A 20,012-nucleotide genomic window follows, 5' to 3' on the forward strand; every position below is an offset into this window, starting at 1 on the left:
ATTATTCAGCTTGCCCCCTACCAAAGCCACAAAGGTCTGAAGGGGGCTTGCTTGAATTACAAGCCCCCTACTAGCCCCAACGGCCATGCTCTCCACTGTCGGAGGCAGCAGAATGCCTCTGAATATGGTATGCCTCAGTATGCTCATGGGAATCACAGGTGGGGAGAGCACTGTTGCACTCAGGTATGGATTCCAGGCTTCAGATTAAGGTATTTGGTTGCTTGTTGTGAAAGCAGGATGCTGGACTAGATGGGCCTTTGCTCTGATGCTGCCGCCTCTTTTTATGTTCTCATGATCAGGTTCCCTGCTTTATCAGCTCTTATTTTAAGAAACACTGGGGCAAGGCCAGGCTGGACATCTCAGGAAAGGTTTTGGCTCTCAATAAATTTCCATCTCCTGCCCATGCTAAGCAGTTTTTTCTAGGTAGCAGCAAAGTGGAAAGCAGCAGGGAAAGGGCATAAATTCAGTGGCAGAGCACCTGCTTTGCATGCAGATGGTCCAAGGGTTCAATTCCAAGGATATCCCTGTCTGCTGCTGCTGCCAATCCATGAAGGCAATCCTGAGCTGGATGGATCAATGGTCTGGCTCTGAATAAAACAGCTTCCTATGTTGACAGAGCCTTGTAACCCACTCAGCCAGTGTGGTGTAGTGGTTAAGAGCAGTAGACTCGTAATCTGGGGAACCGGGTTCGCGCCTCCGCTCCTCCACATGCACCTTGGGCTAGTCACACTTCTTTGAAGTCTCTCAGGCCCACCCACCTCACAGAGTGTTTGTTGTGGGAGAGGAAGGGAAAGGAGGTTAGCTGCTTTGAGACTCCTTCGGGTAGTGATAAAGCGGGATATCAAATCCCAACTCTTCTTCATGAGGCTGGCCCTGCTAAAACCACAAAAGAACGGCTAACAGGTGTAATGTCCTGCAGGGGGATTTTCTTTCTTTCTTTTAAAAAAAGAAGAACATAGGATTGTGCACAGTGCAAATTAAAGCACTCAATAACTCGGAAGAAGAAGAGTTTTTCAATGAAAAACATTCTCCAACATCAATTCTTTTTACAGCATTTGCAGTCATAGACTGAAATGAGGATTTTTGGGGGGTGGGGGGATCCCAGTGCAAAAAAGTATATTGATACTTGGTAACGTACCTTATTTAAAATCAGCCGAGATGTAGTAGCTGAGATGTAGTAGCTGAGACAGGTGAGGGAAAACTTTACCTTATTTGTGTAAAATTTGGTATATATTCCAAAATCTGGAACTATGTGCTTTGGTTTGCATCTGAAGCTCCTGAATGTGACTACCTGGCTCCCAGGTTCCTCCATCCCAAATCATTCACACAATTATTCTGTTCTGCTCATTTACAGAATAGCAAAAGACTCTTAAACACCTTTAATCCCAATAGAAAAAGAGGCCTGTTGAGAGGGCCACCCCTATCATGCAGATCATATTATTCCTTACTTCTATCCCCAAACTAGCCAAGGTTTCTCAAGAAAAAAAATCCCTACCAGTCCAACCACCAGTGATTTAAAGAGCACCTTGCCTCTGCCCTGGCCCTCGTGGCAGGACGTCATTGAACAGAGCCAAACAAGCTAATCTCTCCCTGACTTTGTTAAACTTAATGTGTCAAATGATTTCTAAATCACCAGCTCGTTATTTTATTATTAAATATCATCCAAGGATCACAAAGCTGTTTAGATTATAAAAACACAAAAATACATAACACAAAATACATAAGATAGCGGCGAACAAAAACAATAATCCCACTACCACATTGCGTGTCGTATGTCTCTGTGTATAATTGTGGTGTACAATAAAGATCACTAACACAACATAAAGTTGTTAAACCATCAAACAGAGCAGAACCAATCAACACAGAAATTAATTCTCCCCTCCCTCTCAAGAAAACACCCCACTTGGTAAAACAGAAACTGAATGATGTTATGTGCAATCAGCATTGATCGTCACAATGCACCGCCATTCTGGGGGTACATTTGAGGAGAAAAGGGTGACTTACTAGGACGGGTTCTGGCACCAGAGGCAGCAATGGCAAATATGTTCTTTAGAAATGAAGCAAATGAGCCGTGAACACCACCCAAGAAAATGCAGCCGTTCATGCACTAGGTACTTCAAGACTGCGATATGCTCTATGTGGGGCTTGTGCTTGATCTGGGAACTTGCAGTTGGTGCAGAATGTAAATAAAAATATGAGCTCAGAAATTTTTACATACTGGTTGCTGATTTGCTACTGGGCCGAGTTCAAGTTGTTACTTGAATATAATGCCCTTAACATATTGGGACCAAGTTTAACTATGAGACTGCCTTCTCCTACATGTGCCCACTCGATCTCTTTCATCAGCACAACAGACACTGTTATTGTTATGTTGTTGTTTAGTCGTGTCCGACTCTTCGTGACCATTGTTATAGGTGCCACATAACACCTGTTCTGCATGTGTAAGAACTCAGTTGTTTAGTATTGTAGTGCCTGTACTTTGGAACTCCTTGCCTATTGAGCTCAATCAGGCGCCCACACTCTACTCTTTTTGGCACCTGCTAAAAACATTCTTGTCTACCCAGATGCTTAGAAAGCTGAGGTAATTTTAATCTGCTTTGATATTTTAACTTTTGTATGTTTTAACGTAAGATTTTTTAAAAAAATAATCAAGTGGTGTATAGATTTTATGAAACATACATATATACATCTTTTCAGAATTTGTGATAGGACCTTTAAAATAAACAAAAACCAAACCAAACAAAATGGCTGACAAGTGCAATTCCCTACCCCCTCACCCCAGAAATTCCTCCTTCAGAATGAAGTGAAATCATCACAAAACATCATTCTGTGGAAGAATCCTACTGTGTGCGTTTGTGTGAGAAAGGTGGGCTGCATGAAGAAAATGGAGAAGCCATTGTGACCCTACTACGTCTCCTGAAAAACCAAAACGACCACTTTCTACATAGCAAATGGGGCAGCCGTGGCAGGGAAGCTTAAAAAAAAACCACTGTTGTTATTTATTTTCATGGTACGGAAGATGAATTTTGCGAAAACAATTGTTATAACAGTAAACAACAAATAACTTGTCCTGATAAAATTACAGACTTTTATCTTGCCATGAATGATCCTTAAGGTTTTCTTTTACTCAGAAATCATTTCTATTTTACCTCTTTAATCAGTGGACCTACACTGGTCATGCCTATTAATCTGACCGGGTCTACTCAGAGTAGGCCTAACATTGGCAACAGACCCTCAGGCCCAAACATCAGACAAACACTGCAGCAACAACTGCCAAAACCTCCTAATGTTCGTTCCAAGAAGAAGCTGAAAGCAATTCTTTTCACTGCAAATTAAAACAATGGCATCTCTTTTTCTTTATCCTCCTTTCAAAATTACCTATGTTAATAAAGGCGCCACCACACTGTGCTTAGTGAACTATTTAATTATCTTTGAAAAGTGAGGAGAGGGGTGGAGGGGGAAGAGATGGATCAAAACAATAGTTTTTCCCGTGAAAAATAAATGGCTAAGCCCCGATTAAAATGTTCTCATCGCCTACAAAGAAATGATACAGGGTTTTGTTTTATTTCTGTTAACGTACATTGAAGAGCACAAAGTTATCATGGAAGGGAGCACTAGGCATTTTTTTGGCAACATGGGATGAAATTTCCCGCCCTCTCTCTGCAAGAGAATTGGAGGTTTCAGCCATCCTGCTGAATGGCGAAAGGACATTTTTTTCTATTCAAGCTGCCACCAGCGCTCATTAATCAACGCCAAAGTACTTCAACAGACCCAGGCTTGAGACAAAGCTGTTACCAAACCATTGGCTGGATGCTTTATTTTCCACGCCAACTGCTATCTTAAAATTTGGACCTCATCTTCCAATAGCACTCTGGCCAAGGCGTTTCTTTCCAAAGGTTGGTTCATGTTTTATAAATGCACATGGTGATAGGACAAAAAAAAGAGAGGAAAAATGTAAATTATTATCTATTACTATTAGTTATATCCCACCTTTTTTCCATGGAGTTTACGTGAAAGTCCTCCTCTTCATTTAATCGCAAGAGCCCTGAGAAGTATATTAGGCTGAGAGACTGAGACTGGCCTAAGGGCAGTGAGCTTCGTAGATGAATGAGGGTTTGAATCCTGATCTTGCACCCTCTAACCACCATACCACATTTGTTCCTCCTAAGATCCTTTTTCTGATTACAACATACAGTTTGGAAGTCTGTGATATGAAGGTACGGTACTTATCACATCTGTTAAAATTATGTATGTAGTAACAAGAGTAGGAGTTGCTTTCTTCTTTTTATTTTTAATTTGTACACTGCTGTTTTAGATTACTGTACTCAAAGAAGTTTACAAAATTGACAAAAATATGCAACATAAAAAAATCACATTGCCACCCTATAACATTTCAAACTTCAATTAAAAGCAAAGTAACAGAATCCAAGATTCCATATCACATCTGATATTTTATGATAATAAGCTATCAGCAAACTATAAAACAAAATCACCCCCATGAATTGCAGTAACTTAAATAATGACAACCAACCAAACACGTTCGGACATTTCCCCATCATTGGTAGGAAATCTATTGCAGATGGCACAAATATTTTGCCACGAGATACCTGGGGCTGTAGTTACACCACTGAGCCTAGGGCTTGCTGATCAGAAGGTCGGCGGTTCGAATCCCTGTGACGGGGTGAGCTCCCGTTGCTTGGTCCCAGCTCCTGCCAACCTAGCAGTTCGAAAGCACGTCAAAGTGCAAGTAGATAACTGGTACCGCTCCGGCGGGAAGGTAAACAGCGTTTCCATGTGCTGCTCTGGTTTGCCAGAAGCGACTTTGTCATGCTGGCCACATGACCTGGAAGCTGTACGCCAGCTCCCTCGGCCAATAATGCGAGATGAGCGCGCAACCCCAGAGTCGGTCACGACTGGACCTAATGGTCAGGGGTCCCTTTACCTTTATACCTGTGATAATATTCTTAAGTGGGACAAAGAGGCACATTAGTGACGCCTAGTGGCATATTACAAGCACTACAATCATAGCACCAAGACTTAGTTACCCAGCATGTCCCATTTTCTAAGCCTTTATGTCACAAAAGGTAGCTAGTCAAGCTGTTGCCTCTTTCTCAATCTCATATGGTTGTTAGGTGGTATATGAAGTATGGTAATGAACTGTGCCATACAAGTCTGGGACTCCAGCAAACAGGACGTGCACAGGAACCGATCAGACCACTGGTTCATCTAGCTCATTAGTGTCCACATTGACTGGCAGTGGCTCTACTAGGATTCAGGCAGGAATCCTTCCCAGAGATGAAACTTGAAGCTATAATATGCAAAGCATCATTTCTTATCACTGTGCAATGGCCATGCCCTATAGAAAGGGAGCAGCAGAGCAAGTGATAGCTTGGACCTCTCCAGAAGAGTCATTGCTGTGTAGTCCAAAGAGCAACTTACTAAGAGGACCAGCACCTGGTAGGCAAAAGCAACTCCATGAGAGAGCTAGAGAAGCATAGTGGCTAAGAGACTGAATATGAACTAAAAATGTTATCCAGGACCGTAGCTCAGTGGTTAGAACATCTGCTTTGCATGCAGAAGATCCCGGGTTCAACACCCTGCATCTCTGTGTGAGGATTAAAATGTCCTGAAACCCTGAATAAGTACAGACCTTGGGTACCCAGATGTTGTTGGACTACAACTCCCATCATCCCTGACCTCTGGTGCTGCTAGGTAGGGATGATGGGAGTTGAAGTTCAACAACATCTGGGGACCCAAGGTTGAGAAAGGATGGTGGTGGCAATACTGAGTGAGACAGACCAATGATCTGATTCAGTAGAACAAAACTTCATAAGATCCAGCAGGCTCTTATATTATGTTCATACCTTATGGTGACAATGATGCAGGATGATTGCTCCTCCATTCCTTGGGTCCATTCACCCCAACTTGCTTGCCCAAACACTGCTGGTTAAGGGACTTGTAAGCCACCTGTGTATCTATGTCAAGCTCTGGAATGCGGATACAACACAGCTATGCACACACAATGTCAAGGCACTGCCTGATGGAGTAAGGCCTGGAAGTCCTGGTGCAAGACATGAGACGAAGCAGAAGGCGCAGCTGTCAAATTATCGGTGTCTCACGCAAAACTGAGAATGCCATGTTATCGGTGGATCGCTAGATCTTTGATGCCATAAAACAACCCAGGCATGTAGGAGGAAGGGGGGCTGAGGGGAAGAGGAGGGAAAAAAACCCAGCTCTCTAGATAACAAAGGATCTCAGGCTGGCATCATTCATTGTCTTGTAGACAATGGGGAGACAAATCTGTGGAATAATGAGCTCCTTTTCAGCGAGCTGACAGATCTGTTCCATCTCAAGTCTAATCTATGGGACCTAATGTTCTTTACAGTGAAGGCAGCCAAGATGTTCATCTTCAGCTTTGCCACTCTCTTTTGTTTTAAAGTCAACAACTCCCTGGGGACAATAGAGAAGCACAGATGGATACAAACCGGTAGGAAGCCTTCAAAACGGGGGTCAAAGCTGGCTCAAACCAGTACAGAGCCTTCAAAGGGGCTCTAGGTATGGCAGAAGATGATGCAAGTTTTGCTATCCAGCAATCAATGAGCTTTGAGTCAATGGGCCACACTCACACATTTCAAGTGCTGTGATACCATTTTAAACAGACTATGCTCCCCCCCCACCAAAAAGGGGAAACTGGAGTTTGTTAAGGGTGCTGAGAGTTGTTAGGGACCTGTATTCCCCTCTGAGCTACAATTTCTGGGAATCTGAGGCTACCGGTAAAAGCCAGGGAGCCAGAAAAATGTTGTCCCCCCAATCCCTTCACCCACAGAGCTCAGGTGGTGTATCTAGTTCTCTCCCCGCCCACTGCCCCCCCCCACCAAATCACACTTCATTCTTCTCACAGTCTATAAAGGCAGGTCAGGCTGAGAGAAAGAACTTAGTTTAAGGTGTTTATCCCTTTCTCAGAATACTAGAACTCAAGATCAACCAATGAAGCTGAACACTGGGAGTCAGGATGGGTAAAAATGAAGTACGGTACTTGCATCATTAGCCCAGAGAATACAAAATCATAGACTTGCAGACTTGCAATGCAAAAAGTCACAGCTAAATGTACGCTATCACAACATATAGTGATGGCCACCAAATCTGGACAATATTTTTAAAAAAGGATTACACACGATTCATGGAGGATAAGGCTGTCCATGGCTACTGGTCATGATGGCTATAGACCCCTCCAGCATCAGAGGCACTATGGCTCTGGAGACCTGCTGCCGAAGAATGCAAGAGGGCTGTTGTGCTCCTGTCCTGCCTGCCTGCCTGCCTTCCCATCTGGTTGGTGACTGTGAGAAGAGGATCCTGAGCTATTGCTTACTGCTTATTGAACCCCTCCCCACAGAAATGTACAATTTAAAACAAAAACAAAGCATACATTCTAAAACCTATTCCAAAAACAATTACAACGGAAAAACATATAAAAACAAGTTCCAGTTTTAAGAAATGTTGTAAGAGTGCTCTAAAACTTTCTTCCATCTAGTGATCTTGGGGCCGCCAGGAATAGTCTTCTTCAGCCACCAAATGCCTGGATAAACAGGAATATTTTCAAATCCCTCTTGAAAGATGGAGACAGGTACCCTTCATTTGGGTGGGCATTCCACTACCAGGGAACCACCACTGAAATGGCCCTGTTGTGGATCCACAGGGGCCAGCTCCTAGGGGATGAGGTCCCTTCAGCACCCTCCCCATAAAATATTTGAGGTCTGGGCTCCCCACAAAGTTAATGAGTATTGCTATTCAATTAGTGTGTGTGTGTTGCGTCTTGTGATCAATTATGCAGGGTAGGGTTTACCCGAGTACCCCCGCGTGGGTCAATGCCAACCAGGCAGCCCTCGGTAGCAACATTACCAACAAGGCCTTCCTTGTTGGTCATATGGCATGAGGTGGTTGCTACTGGGGAGGTGCAATTCAACTAATCAAGCAGGCCTCTTCTTATGTTGCTATGCCTCTCAACCCCATGCTATCCATGCTGGGGTTGGGAAGGTCTGAAACAGACAGTCTGATCTACATACATAGCTTCTCCAAATGGATTTAGAACCCTGCAGGAGCAGGCTTTTAAATTGTGCAGGGAGACTGCATGCAGAGCCATGATCACTGTAGATGGTGACAGCAGTCACGAAATAAAAAGGACACCTGCTTCTTGGGAGAAAAGCAATGAAAAAACCTAGACAGCATCTTAAAAAGCAGAGACATCACCTTGCCGACAAAGGTCCGTATGGTTAAAGCTATGGTTTTCCCAGTAGTGATGTATGGAAGTGAGAGCTGGACCATAAAGAAGGCTGATCACTGAAGAATTGATGCTTTTGAATTATGGTGCTGGACCTCACTGCTGTTGCAAGAAGATCAAACCTATCCATTCTGAAGGAAATCAGCCCTGAGTGCTCACTGGAAGGACAGATCCTGAAGCTAAGGCTCCAATACTTTGGCCACCTCATGAGAAGAGAAGACTCCCTGGAAAAGATCCTGATGTTGGGAAAGATGGAGGGCACTAGGAGAAGGGGACGACAGAGGATGAGATGGTTGGACAGTGTTCTCGAAGCCACGAACATGAGTTTGACCAAACTGCAGAAGGCAGTGCAAGACAGGAGTGCCTGGTGTGCTATGGTCCATGGGGTCATGAAGAGTCGGACATGACTAAACAACAACAATTGGAGTGGAAGAGCTAATTATCCCAAAGCTGCTCCTTGTAATTACATAAGCAGGGAACTCCTGTAAAAGGCTATGTCAAGGATAGGGAACTTGTAGCCCTCTAGATGTTGCTACATGCCAACACCAGTCAGTTCCAACCACTATGCCCAATACTCAGGGATTATGGGAGTTGGAGTCTAGCGACACTGATAAGAGTCACACTCCTCATCCTTGCATTACACAGAGTGATATGTCAAAACACTAGAGACCCTATTTGATTTGGCTAAACGAGGGCATCACCGAGGCCAAATAAGGACAATTTAAATGGCTAAGCTGACATAGTTGCAAGTGTTGAGTCCGACAGAAAAAAGTACCAGAAAAAACCCCACCTGCAACCAATTTGTCTGTAACACACGATTCATTTGTAAAACTTTCTGAAAGCTTGTCTGTCCATTTGAGTTTGTAGAGAAGAAACATCTTGCAACTGAAACAGCTTTTGCTTGCAGCCAAATTCCTCCCAACCCCCCCACATCTTTTTTTTGGGAAGCCAGACCAATCCTCTTCCCTTTGGGGAGCATTAACATATTGTCCTGAAACAAGCTGTTTATTAACTTCACTGCAAAAGCTGCCAAGGTGTTAAAAAGCTGATCCGTTTAGCACAAACTTTTGATGGAATATTTGCACTCCTCAATTTGACATCTTTCAAAGGATGTGATCCAGTGGCCAGCTGAACAGAACACCTAAGCCCCATTGTAATCAATGGCGCAGAAAGAATTAGGATTAAGCATACTGCAATTCAAATTAACTACAAATGTTAAAATGAGTTCCTTTGATTTTTCTGTTACTGTACATTGCTCTTATTAAAATAACACACACTATGAATTGATATATGAGGTAGCCAAAATCAGTCTACTTTCAATATTAGTTGGATAATTTAGTATACCAGCATCTCACCCATTGAAATAAAATATGCTTAACCAGGCATAGGCAAACTCTGGCCCTCCAGATGTTTGGGACTACAATTCCCATCATCCCTGACCACTGGTCCTGTTAGCTAGGGATGATGGGAATTGTAGTCCCAAACATAAGGAGGGCCAGAATTTGCCTATGCCTAGGTGGCGCTGTGGTTAAACCACTGAGCCTAGGGCTTGCTGATCAGAAGGTCGGCGGTTCGAATCCCTGTGACGGGGTGAGCTCCCGTTGCTTGGTCCCAGCTCCTGCCAACCTAGCAGTTCGAAAGCACGTCAAAATGCAAGTAGATAAATAGGAACCGCTACAGCGGGAAGGTAAACGGCGTTTCCATGTGCTGCTCTGGTTTGCCAGAAGCGGCTTTGTCATGCTGGCCACATGACCTGGAAGCTATACGCCGGCTCCCTCGGCCAATAACGCGAGATGAGCGCGCAAACCCAGAGTCGGTCACGACTGGACCTAATGGTCAGGGGTCCCTTTACCTTTTTTATACTTAACCATGGCTGGAATTTGCTTAAATACATAAGTCTAATTCATTATTTTTATTGTTAATGCAACTCAATGGTCAGGATGACAAACTACTGAATAGCTATTCTTTCCTTCATTTCCACCACTTGCCTCCATTTTCTACCATGCCAAAATTTAGACTCGAGGCAAGAAGGACCTGTCTTTTTGTATTCTGCAAATTGGGTGGGGGGGGGAGAGGGAGAGAGAGAGAGGGGGGGGGGAGATTGAGATTAAACATACCTGGATCTAGAAACAGATTTCTTAGGGGGTTATTTTGTTTGCTTTTTTTGTTTTGCAGTACTAGTCTATTTGGTCTGGAGACCATAAAAACCAGATGCAGTTATTAAAACAACCACAGCAGAGACAAAAGAACAACAAATACTTTCAAACTATTTTAAAACTGTGGATTCTGTTATGCTCTTATTCTAAAAGGCACAGCCTGTGTGCGTGCAGATTGGATAGTATCCACAAAAAAATAACATAATAACATTGAGTCTGCTGGCTTAGGTCAATGGCCAATCGAGTCCAGCATCCAGTTCTCACAGCAGCAAACCAAATACCCATTATGGGAAGCCCTCTAACAGGATTTGGGCACAATAGAACTCCCTCTTATGGTTTCCAGCAACTGGCTTTCAGAAGCTTTACTGCCTCCAGCTGTGGTTGGTAGCTTTCACTGCCTCTTGTGGGAGTGAGTTCCATAGGTTAACTATGTTCTGCGTGAAGAAGTGCTTTCTTTTAGCTGCGCTACTCTACTCAGAACAGACCCATGGAAATTAATGAACTTAAAAGTTAGCCACATCAATTTCAGAGGCACTACACTAGCCACAACCCAACAGATATTCACACAGATTATGCCTTTTAAAATAAGAGCATAATTCATGATTTAAAATAGTTTGAATATACAGCCAAACCTCGGTTTACACCTACCTCGGCGAGCGACTGCCGTGGACCCGGAAGTGCTTACATCTGGGTTCCGCGGCATCGGATGCACAGATGCGATCTGCACAGCTCGCGCATGCACAGAAGCGATCTGCGCAGCGCGTGCGCAGAAGGGCTCTATTGGCGCTTTGCGCACGCGTAGAAGCATGCCTTCGGCGAGCAACTGCTTTGGCAAGCGACCGCCTCCGCGGAATGGACTGCGGTCGTAAACCGAGGTACCACTGTACAGATAATTTTGACTCAGGACTCACCTTCCCTTTAACATCCTTGTTTCAAGGCTATAGCAAAGAACATTGTCACACTTGAGGAATTCAGATTAAAAAAAAACAAATTTCATAGAATCATACGGTAGAATTGTAGTGATGGGACCCTGAGGGTCATCTAGTCCAACCCCCTACAATGCAAGAATCTCAATCAAAGCATCATTAGCAGTTTCTGACTAGCGTTGTTTAACAATAGCAAAAAACCACAAACAAAACCCAAACCCCCAACTTTTTCCACCTAAACATGGAGGCTGAAATGAAGCTCTTTAGTAGATTTGTGTATAAAAAGACAGTGACCTCAGCTCAGCCTAGATGATGAAAACAAATTTCTAGGGTCAGAATATGCTTAGAGACATCACTGTTTTTCAACTATAAGAGGACCTGGATTTTGCAGGAAGATCTTCTGAGTCTACTAGAAACTCAGGTAAATTCAACAAGCCTAAACAACCAGCTCACTGCTGTTGCAAAGAGACACACACATTGCTTGTACGGACGATCAACAATGCTTTGTGCTGTAAACCTAAGAAGGCTGTCAATTGAGGAAAGGATATTTTAGTTGATTACTCTGCTTTTTAACAAACTACACTGATTTAAATTTTAAAAAATTCCTTCAGTAGCACCTTAAAGACCAAATAAAAACTTAGTTGGTCTTTAAGGTGCTACTGAAGGAATTTTTTTATTTTGCTTTGACTCAGACCAACACGGCTACCTACCTCTGATTTAAATTTAAACACACTTGCCTTATTTCAAAAATCTAATCATAGATGGCTTTTTCACATACCAAAGCAAGCACATGAAGACTTAAAACTGAATCCACACAAAAAATTCTTAGCAGAAAAGTCATTGCGTATATTTCCTTTTTCATTCAGCATTACAGTAACACACTGGTAATCCTGTAACACACCAGTATCAAAAAAGGCGTATTGGTTTTCAACATACACAAACGTAACCACAGAAAAATAAATCCTCAGTCCTTTGATTAGTCAACCAAAGCTCTGGTTGATTAATCTACCAATTAAACTGATTGAAGACCTCAGTTCTCGCTCTCTTGGAAAGGGCCTACCATCTGATTATTAACATATAATTTACAGGTCCTCTCTCCCACAAAAGAAACAAGACAATATAAATGCCACATTCATTTTAATAATACACATTGTACTCTGTGCCCAACATCTGCAGAAAGGTAAAACAGACTCCCACCCCTCACGCATGCACACTTCTTGACGTGTTCCCCCCCCCCTTCCCATCCACGCCTGGGCTTATTGTTTCTTAAGTGACGGAAGGTTTAATCAAGAAAGCAGGCAATTCATCAATTGCAACGAGGCCGCCTGCGTGGGGCTGACAGCCCCCACATGGCTTTATACAGTGGAAAAACCCGGCCACCTGTCAGCCTCCAACCTTTTACGTCGGGATATACAAACGCACTCCGCGATCAATCCACCAGGCCTTCCCATCCGTCCCCTCCCTCTGCCTGATTATATTCCTCCTTTATGTTCGGCGCCGTCCGTCCCTCGTTATTGGCGGGGACAGACGGGGAGAGAGACAAGACAAGCTATGGCTGTTTATGCGCCATCGTAAAAATTTATGCACCCTTAAAGTGACTTATTCCCCCTTCTGTTTGACTCCCATTATTATAAATAATTCCCCCCCCCTTCTACTTCTACTTCATTCAGGATTCTGCTTCACTTCCATGCTTTATTATCTGTTGCCCCTGTGTAAATACACATCCCTCCTTGGCCTCTGTCATTTCGCTGCTCTCTTGCTCTCTGCTTGCCCTCATGGTTTCGAGAAGCTCAAACGATGCTACGCAAGTAGACCTGAGATGTGTGGTCCAAGCAACCCCCTTTAATTACGCCTCATGGGCCATATCGTATGTGGGCGGAAACAGTATCTATAACCTAATTAAGCCAGTTTCTGACTACTCAATCCAGTTATCGCCATTGTCTGTCACACTTCATTGTGACCAAGAAACGGAAGTACAGACGAGGCCATGCAGATAGGAGAGAGAAAGCAGGTTTAAAATAAAACACAGCCGGGCTTCCCACTGGGTCTTTTAATAGCACGCATGGCCTTCAGGAACGAGCAAGCAACGCTTATAAAGGCATGGAGCAGATGACACAGGAGTGATAGATCTGCCGACAGCTACTAGCCAAGACAGCCTGTGTTGACTTTCAAATACTCCAAGGAAGGGGAATCTCTGGCCTGGTGGGGTCTAATATAGCCTCTCTGCCTAACATTTGGACCTTTCTCTAGGTCACACCCCCTCTCTGCAAGGACACACCCCTCACTGGCCCTCTTTTGACATCCTCAAGTGTCCTTTGCCTGGCTGGAATGTGTCCCTGGATTCTGATGCCTCTTGCTTGCCTGTGTGGAGAAGAGAGTGGTGTGTAGGAACCAGACTACTGTACAATGGGGGAAGTTTCACATCCTTTGTTCCTCTTGGTTTTGCCTCTAGCTCTGTCCAGCACTGGCAGGTGGCCTTTGGAAGAGAGCCCAGAAGGGGATGCATCCCTCAGCCTGAAAAATGCTCCCCATCCCTGAAGAATCAGATGCCAGGGACAAGCAGCAGGATAGCATCACTGTTATGCAGTGCTCAAATTACCAGTGGGGGAGGAGACGGATGTCCTAGACCCCTTTTGTTTTGTGATAGCCCTGCTCACAACTGTTTTCAGAAGGCTAGAGGGAGGGGGATGTGGTGTGGCTAAAATTAGTGAGGGGCAGAAATGCGGTTGGGTACTCTAGTAACCTCCCCACCCCAACTTTCACTTCCCCCATAATTTAGGAACTGCCTTCAGGCTTGGTTGTGGGCTTCCCAGAGGCTTCTGGGGCAAGGCTGCAGCTCAGTAACAGAGCATCTGCTCTGGATGCAAAAGGTGCTGGGTTCAAACCCCTGCTGGAAGTCAGTGTAGACAATACTGAGCAATGTGGACCAGTGGTCTGATTCAGTATAAGGCAGCTTCCAATGTTCATATTTATTCAGCTCCTGGGTTCATGAGGACAAGGACTTTCCTTTCTTTTCAAATGAATCAGTGGCAAAGCATGCATGCTGAAGGTCCAAGGTTCAATCCGCAATGGCATCTCCAGGTACGACTGGGGGAGAATCCCTGGCCTGTAACTCTGGAGAGATGCTGCTAGGTCAGTGCAAAGCTGGGCGAAACAAGGGTCTGGCTCAGCATACGGCAACATCCTATGCCCCTATGACTGTCCACTGTTGAAGAAAGAATGCAGGGCCAGGTGGATCTGCAGCCAGATCCAGCCAAGCATTTGCGATCTGCGATGTCCTTAATGCAAACTCCAGGTTCCCTCTCAAGCCACCCCAAGGCAAAAAAGCCCATCCAAAACTGAGCAGAACTGTGGTTTCCACGGAGGTGGGGAAGGAAAATCTCTTGACTTCCTCCCAAACCTCCTTCCCCGATCCGGGATCATTGCCAGGGCAGCATTCCCGCTCTCCTCATTTCCAAACCAATTAAGACCACACCAGAGTAACAAGGGAGGAAGTGGGGGGAAATGAACACCTACATGAATTATGCCACCATTACATTCCATCTCTGGAAGAAACCTACAGCGGCAGCTTGAGTAAAAACAAAAACAAAGCCCTACCAGGATTACCATTTGATCAGCCCCTTCATTAAGGTACATGAGTTAATGCCATGTTCTTCTGTTATAAGTGCCAGTCACCATTAACACATGAAAAAAGCCAAGGAAGGAAAACCAGCTGACAGCACCTCCCCCCCCCCTTTGCATTTCCTGCAGTGCAATAGTGCTCCCCTGCCAGAATTTCACAGGTTACTTCCTTTCCCTTTGTAAAAGATAAATCCCAGTTTCCCAGCAGATTCAATGGGTCACTTTGCTGGATTACAGTGGTGCAAGACAAATTTAATTCGTTCCATGAGTCAATTCGTTTTGCAAAAAAATCATCTTGCGAATCGCGGTTTCCCATAGGAATGCATTGAAATGTCTTTTCTTTGCCCATAGGAACGCATTAATTAAATTTCAATGCATTCCTATGGGAAACCGCGATTCGCAAGATGATTTTTTCGCAAAACGAATTCGTCTTGCGAGTCACCATCAGATCACAAGATGCATTTGTCTTGCAAAAAATTTGTCTTGCAGGGCATTCGTCTTGCGAGGTACCACTGTACAACTCTATCACATCTAGAAACACTTGATTCTACTCATGGCCAGCCAGATGGCCCTGGGAAGCTCATGAAGGTGTAGATACTAGTTTGTCCAAGCATCTCTTATTCAGAGATATTCTGCTCTTTTATACTGGGTTTGCATTTACTGTATTTATTGTGGTGAATGTTGGAAGATGCAGGTCAGATAAAATGGTGTCCTCCTTCATTCAGCGCGTAATGAAGCTATGGAATTCGCTGCCGCAAGAGGCAGGGATGCGGAGAGTGCTTTAAACAGAGGTTCCAACATGCATCATTGGGAAAAGTTAAGAGTCATCACAGTTGGACAAAAGCACTCAAGGACAAGGGTTGAGAAGGGTCAGTGAAGTGTGTTGCCTGGGAGGAGTCCAGAGAACCAGAGAAACCTGGAGGGCTGGATTTGGCCCCTGGGCCTAAGGTTCTCCAGCCCTGGCATAGCCAATTAGCAGATTAGACAAATCCATAGTAGAAAGTCTAAAAACAGCACCTAGTCATGACAGCTATATGAAATCTATGGACTTGCAGCTGGTACAGCTCTAAACACCAGTTGCTGGGGCCCAACAGTGGGAAGGACTAGTGGGCAGCTGACAGCAGCACAGAGAGATGAGGTTGGAATGGGACTTTCCCACGGACTGTATCACCTAACTGAACCAATGGCTGCTACAGGCAACTGAGGCTTCTGATCACAGGGCAGTTCCTTTTAAGACTTATAAAAACCATGTCTGAGCCCTGCACCCGGCACCCAATCAGACCAACTGTTTCTGTGGACAACTTGAAGCTTCTGCTAGTGATATGGAGGATCCTTTTAAGACTTGTGAGAACAACATCTGAGCATGACACCCCATCACCTTCTGCAGCATTGCAACAGATTCTGAGCTTCGTCATGCTCTTATAAAGGTAGAGTGACTCTAGCGGGTGACTGTTTGGGTTGCTGGGGCAGTCAAAGATGGCTCTGAGTTAACTAGCATGGTTTTAAAAAACAAACAAACCCGAGTAACTAAAACTTTGGCTTACCTGATATGGCATATAAATTGGAGTGCTGGTACTCAAAGTCTGGTCGAGTGCCATGCCCTTTCCCTCGAAAACTGGCCGGAAGTGTCAGAGATATATGCCTAGCAAGGAAAAACAAAACAAGTTGTTACAAGTTCAAGGTCGCCAGCAATAGGGGTCCTAGAACCAAGCATGACCTGTCTAAGTCTTGAGATTGGCTTCAAAAGGTCTTGTTGCTCTTAGGAGGTCAACAGGTGGGTGGTAGGACAAACAGGCTTCTTGGTGGTGACACCAAAACTTTTGAATACTTTGCTGATTTCCTTTGGGGCCAGGGTCAAGGAACAGTCGACTCTCAACTTACATGGGGGCTACATTCCAGGGACAGGATATAAGTCAAATTGCATACGGTCAAAACACACTTTCCTTTCATCTCCAAGTGTTCTCCCAAGGGGACACAGAGTCTCCCAAGCCTGCTGAACACTCTTCCCTGCAACTCCAAATGCTGTCCCATGGTGAGTGTAATGGCGGGTTGGATTGCTGACTTTCCTCCCCCTTTTTTCAAACAAGCACATTTGCCCAAGTTAAATGCACATGAGCTGCGAGCAGACTGCATTTAGAAAGCCCTAAACATTTCTGGTCCGATTCTTTATGTTCCGCCTCAATCAATGGGATTATCTGATGGTTTTGGTGGTTCCACATGCTCTCGAGGTTCCGCAGGCCTTCACTAGGAACTGAGCCTTAAGTGGGGCAGGCCGGTTCCTTGTGGAACTCCCTGCCAGTAGAGATTAGGAAGGAATTGTCCCTGTCCTCTTTTAGATGTCTTCTGAAAACTATATTGCTTCGAAAGGTGTTTGCAGTATGAATGAATGAATTTATTATTACGGTCACAGACCAGTTCCAGCCCACATACAGTATCAAGGAAATCATAAAACACGATAGGGATACATTTGAACTTGCAACCAAGTATAACAGGGGCAATACAGATATAACAACAATTATAAAAATGTATAAATTAAAACTTAGTTACTAAAATACAACCTAAAATTATCGTTTAAGGCCTTAATCATTATGATTATGAGTATGTTTTTTGTTTTCTTTTTTAACAAACCAATGATGCAGTATTGATGTTTAACTGAATCCTATTCCTTTCACAGAGCTACAATTCCCACAGTGGTTTAACAGTCAATTCCTCTTCCCAGGTGACTCTGGGAATTGTAGTTCTGGGAGGGGAATATGGTGGGCTCCTAACAACTCTCAGCATCCTTTAATAAACTACTGTTCCCAGGATTCTTAGGAGGGGAGAGCCATGAATGTTTAAAAGGATAGGGTACTGCTTTAAACGTATAGTACAGATGGGACCTTATTTTAAGTAAGTGTTGCTGGTTGGCCAGGATGGATATAAACTTATTTATTCCTGCAAGCCAACAGCAGAAATGTGTTTTCCTTATGCCTTTAAAACTGCTTGTCATTTTATTCTATAGACAGGAAATTAGATGTGGAACATTCTCTCTCTCTCTATTACACTTACACATGAGAAACCAACAACAGCCCAATTTATAAAAGTCCCCAAGTTCCTAAACACATATTGTTAAATGTGAGCAGCTTGGCACCATATGGCAAATCAATTACTAGTTTCAATCCCGAAACACAGACACGCACACACCCAACCCGAACAAAAGCAGGTTTGGGGGGGGGAGAGAGAGAGAGAGAATGGAGGTGTGGAGCGGAGGAGAGAAACAGCAAGCCAGGGAGAGGAACAATCTGGAAACAATGGAAGAGTTGAAATGAACAGCGGCCGCCGGAGTTTTGAATACAATTAATCATCATTCCGAGCCAACGGGAAGCCATATTGACGCGGGCCCTGCATTTGAATATTTAATTAGGGCGAAGTTCTTCATCAAATTATTGCAGATGGGGGGGCTGGTGTGCGTGAGGAGGGAGAACAGGCACAACTCAAACCCCCCAAATCCCTTTGATCAAAGCTGCCAAAAAGCTGCACCGAGCCTGTTCAAAACCGCAGGGCTAATTCCGATGTGGCTGGGAAGGCATTTAGCAAAAATAAAAAACAGAAGAGGAGTAATCATTGGAGTTGGCTTATTAGAAATGCATTGGGAGTGGTGGTGGGGGCCCCTCTGATCTTACATGAAGAAGCGGAACACTCAAATGAAGACAGACGCACAGACAGAGGGGGGGGGAAGAGACTTGATTTGGTACTGTAGGGGTCATTTTCATTTTCAACCATTCCTTGCTGCTGTTAGCACGATCACTTAACCAGGATTTTAATGGGCACAGTGTCATCACGTGGACTGAAAGCTCACCACTGGCTGCCATCACAAAAATAAGATGGGCCCTTAAAAATATATATACACCCTGGCTTTTGACCCTTTAGGTGTATCTGTTTAGGATTTTCCTTTTTCTGATCGTAAGTTGTTTTAAACTGCTTTCAATACTATGCTTTAACTACTGTAAGCAGCCCTGGGACCTTGGAGTGAAGGGCAGGCAAGCAATCAATCAAATCAATAAGCAAGTGCAAGCCCAATGTAAAAATTAAATAATTTCTAAAACACCCTCCCTCCCAAAGGACCCCAGGGTGTCAAAACAGATGTATTGTTTGAACAGATGTATTGTTTTTTTTAAAAAAAATAATAATCTGAAAATAAGTTCGACGCTGACGCCGAACCCCTACACATAACAAGAAAAACAGAAACATTGACAATCCACCACACCCAACTCCCCATCCCACCCACTTCTTTCTCCCCTCCTCATAATGTCTCAACAAGTAAAATTGATGTGTAAAAATGATGCATGAGACACTGCACTACCTTTGTAACCCCCAAAAATCCTTAATAAAAATAATTATATATAAAAAATAAGTTTAGAACATTCCTCCAGCCAATCATCCTAGGGCTGCCTGGAACAGTATTATTATTATTATTATTATTATTATTATTATTATTATTATTATTAACAGGAACAAGGAATCCTGTAGCCCTGCAGATGTTGCCTGACGACAACTCTCGGCATCCCTTAGCCATGCTGGCCAAGGAGTTGCTGGGAGTTGTAGTATACCATCATCTGGAGGACACCACACTGGCTACTTGTACCCTCTGTCTCCCTACCCATTCTCTCAGACTGCCAAGTCAACCCCCCCCCCCCCGAAATCAAAGGTGGGCAGCCAGAGCACGGCCAGGCTGTGCTATTCTCCCACCTCCAAAATGGTTCCCAAGAGAGGTTCCCCCTGGTTCCAACATTGTTTCATTTCTATACAGATATATTTGATTTATATCCTACCGGACTAGGCCCATGGGCTGGAAGTTCCTCCTTAGATATTTTAAGGCCACTCTGGTATTTCCGCCCCCTCCATTTACTGGATGCAACACTTGAATGGGCAGTTGTGGAGCCTTTCAAAGACCAAATCTTTCTCTACTTAGTCCCTAAAATGCAAATCAGTGTTCTTGCTCAGAAATTCTCCCCGTATGGGATACACAAGAGCAAGCGACGTTGGGAGACT

General features: G+C 44.1%; 1 protein-coding gene across 5 annotated transcripts in view; it reads right to left on the bottom strand.

Moving 5' to 3' along the window:
- Positions 1-20,012, bottom strand: part of MVB12B (multivesicular body subunit 12B) — a 91,456-nt gene that overhangs the window by 36,247 nt on the left and 35,197 nt on the right. For all 5 annotated transcript variants that reach the window (XM_035113350.2, XM_035113349.2, XM_035113348.2 and 2 more), the window contains exon 7: positions 16,526-16,623. In XM_035113350.2, coding sequence (XP_034969241.1) covers positions 16,526-16,623 — 98 coding nt within the window. The remainder of the gene's footprint in view (positions 1-16,525; positions 16,624-20,012) is intronic.

Source organism: Zootoca vivipara, chromosome Z (genome assembly GCF_963506605.1).
Source record: "Zootoca vivipara chromosome Z, rZooViv1.1, whole genome shotgun sequence".
NCBI lineage: Eukaryota > Metazoa > Chordata > Lepidosauria > Squamata > Lacertidae > Zootoca > Zootoca vivipara.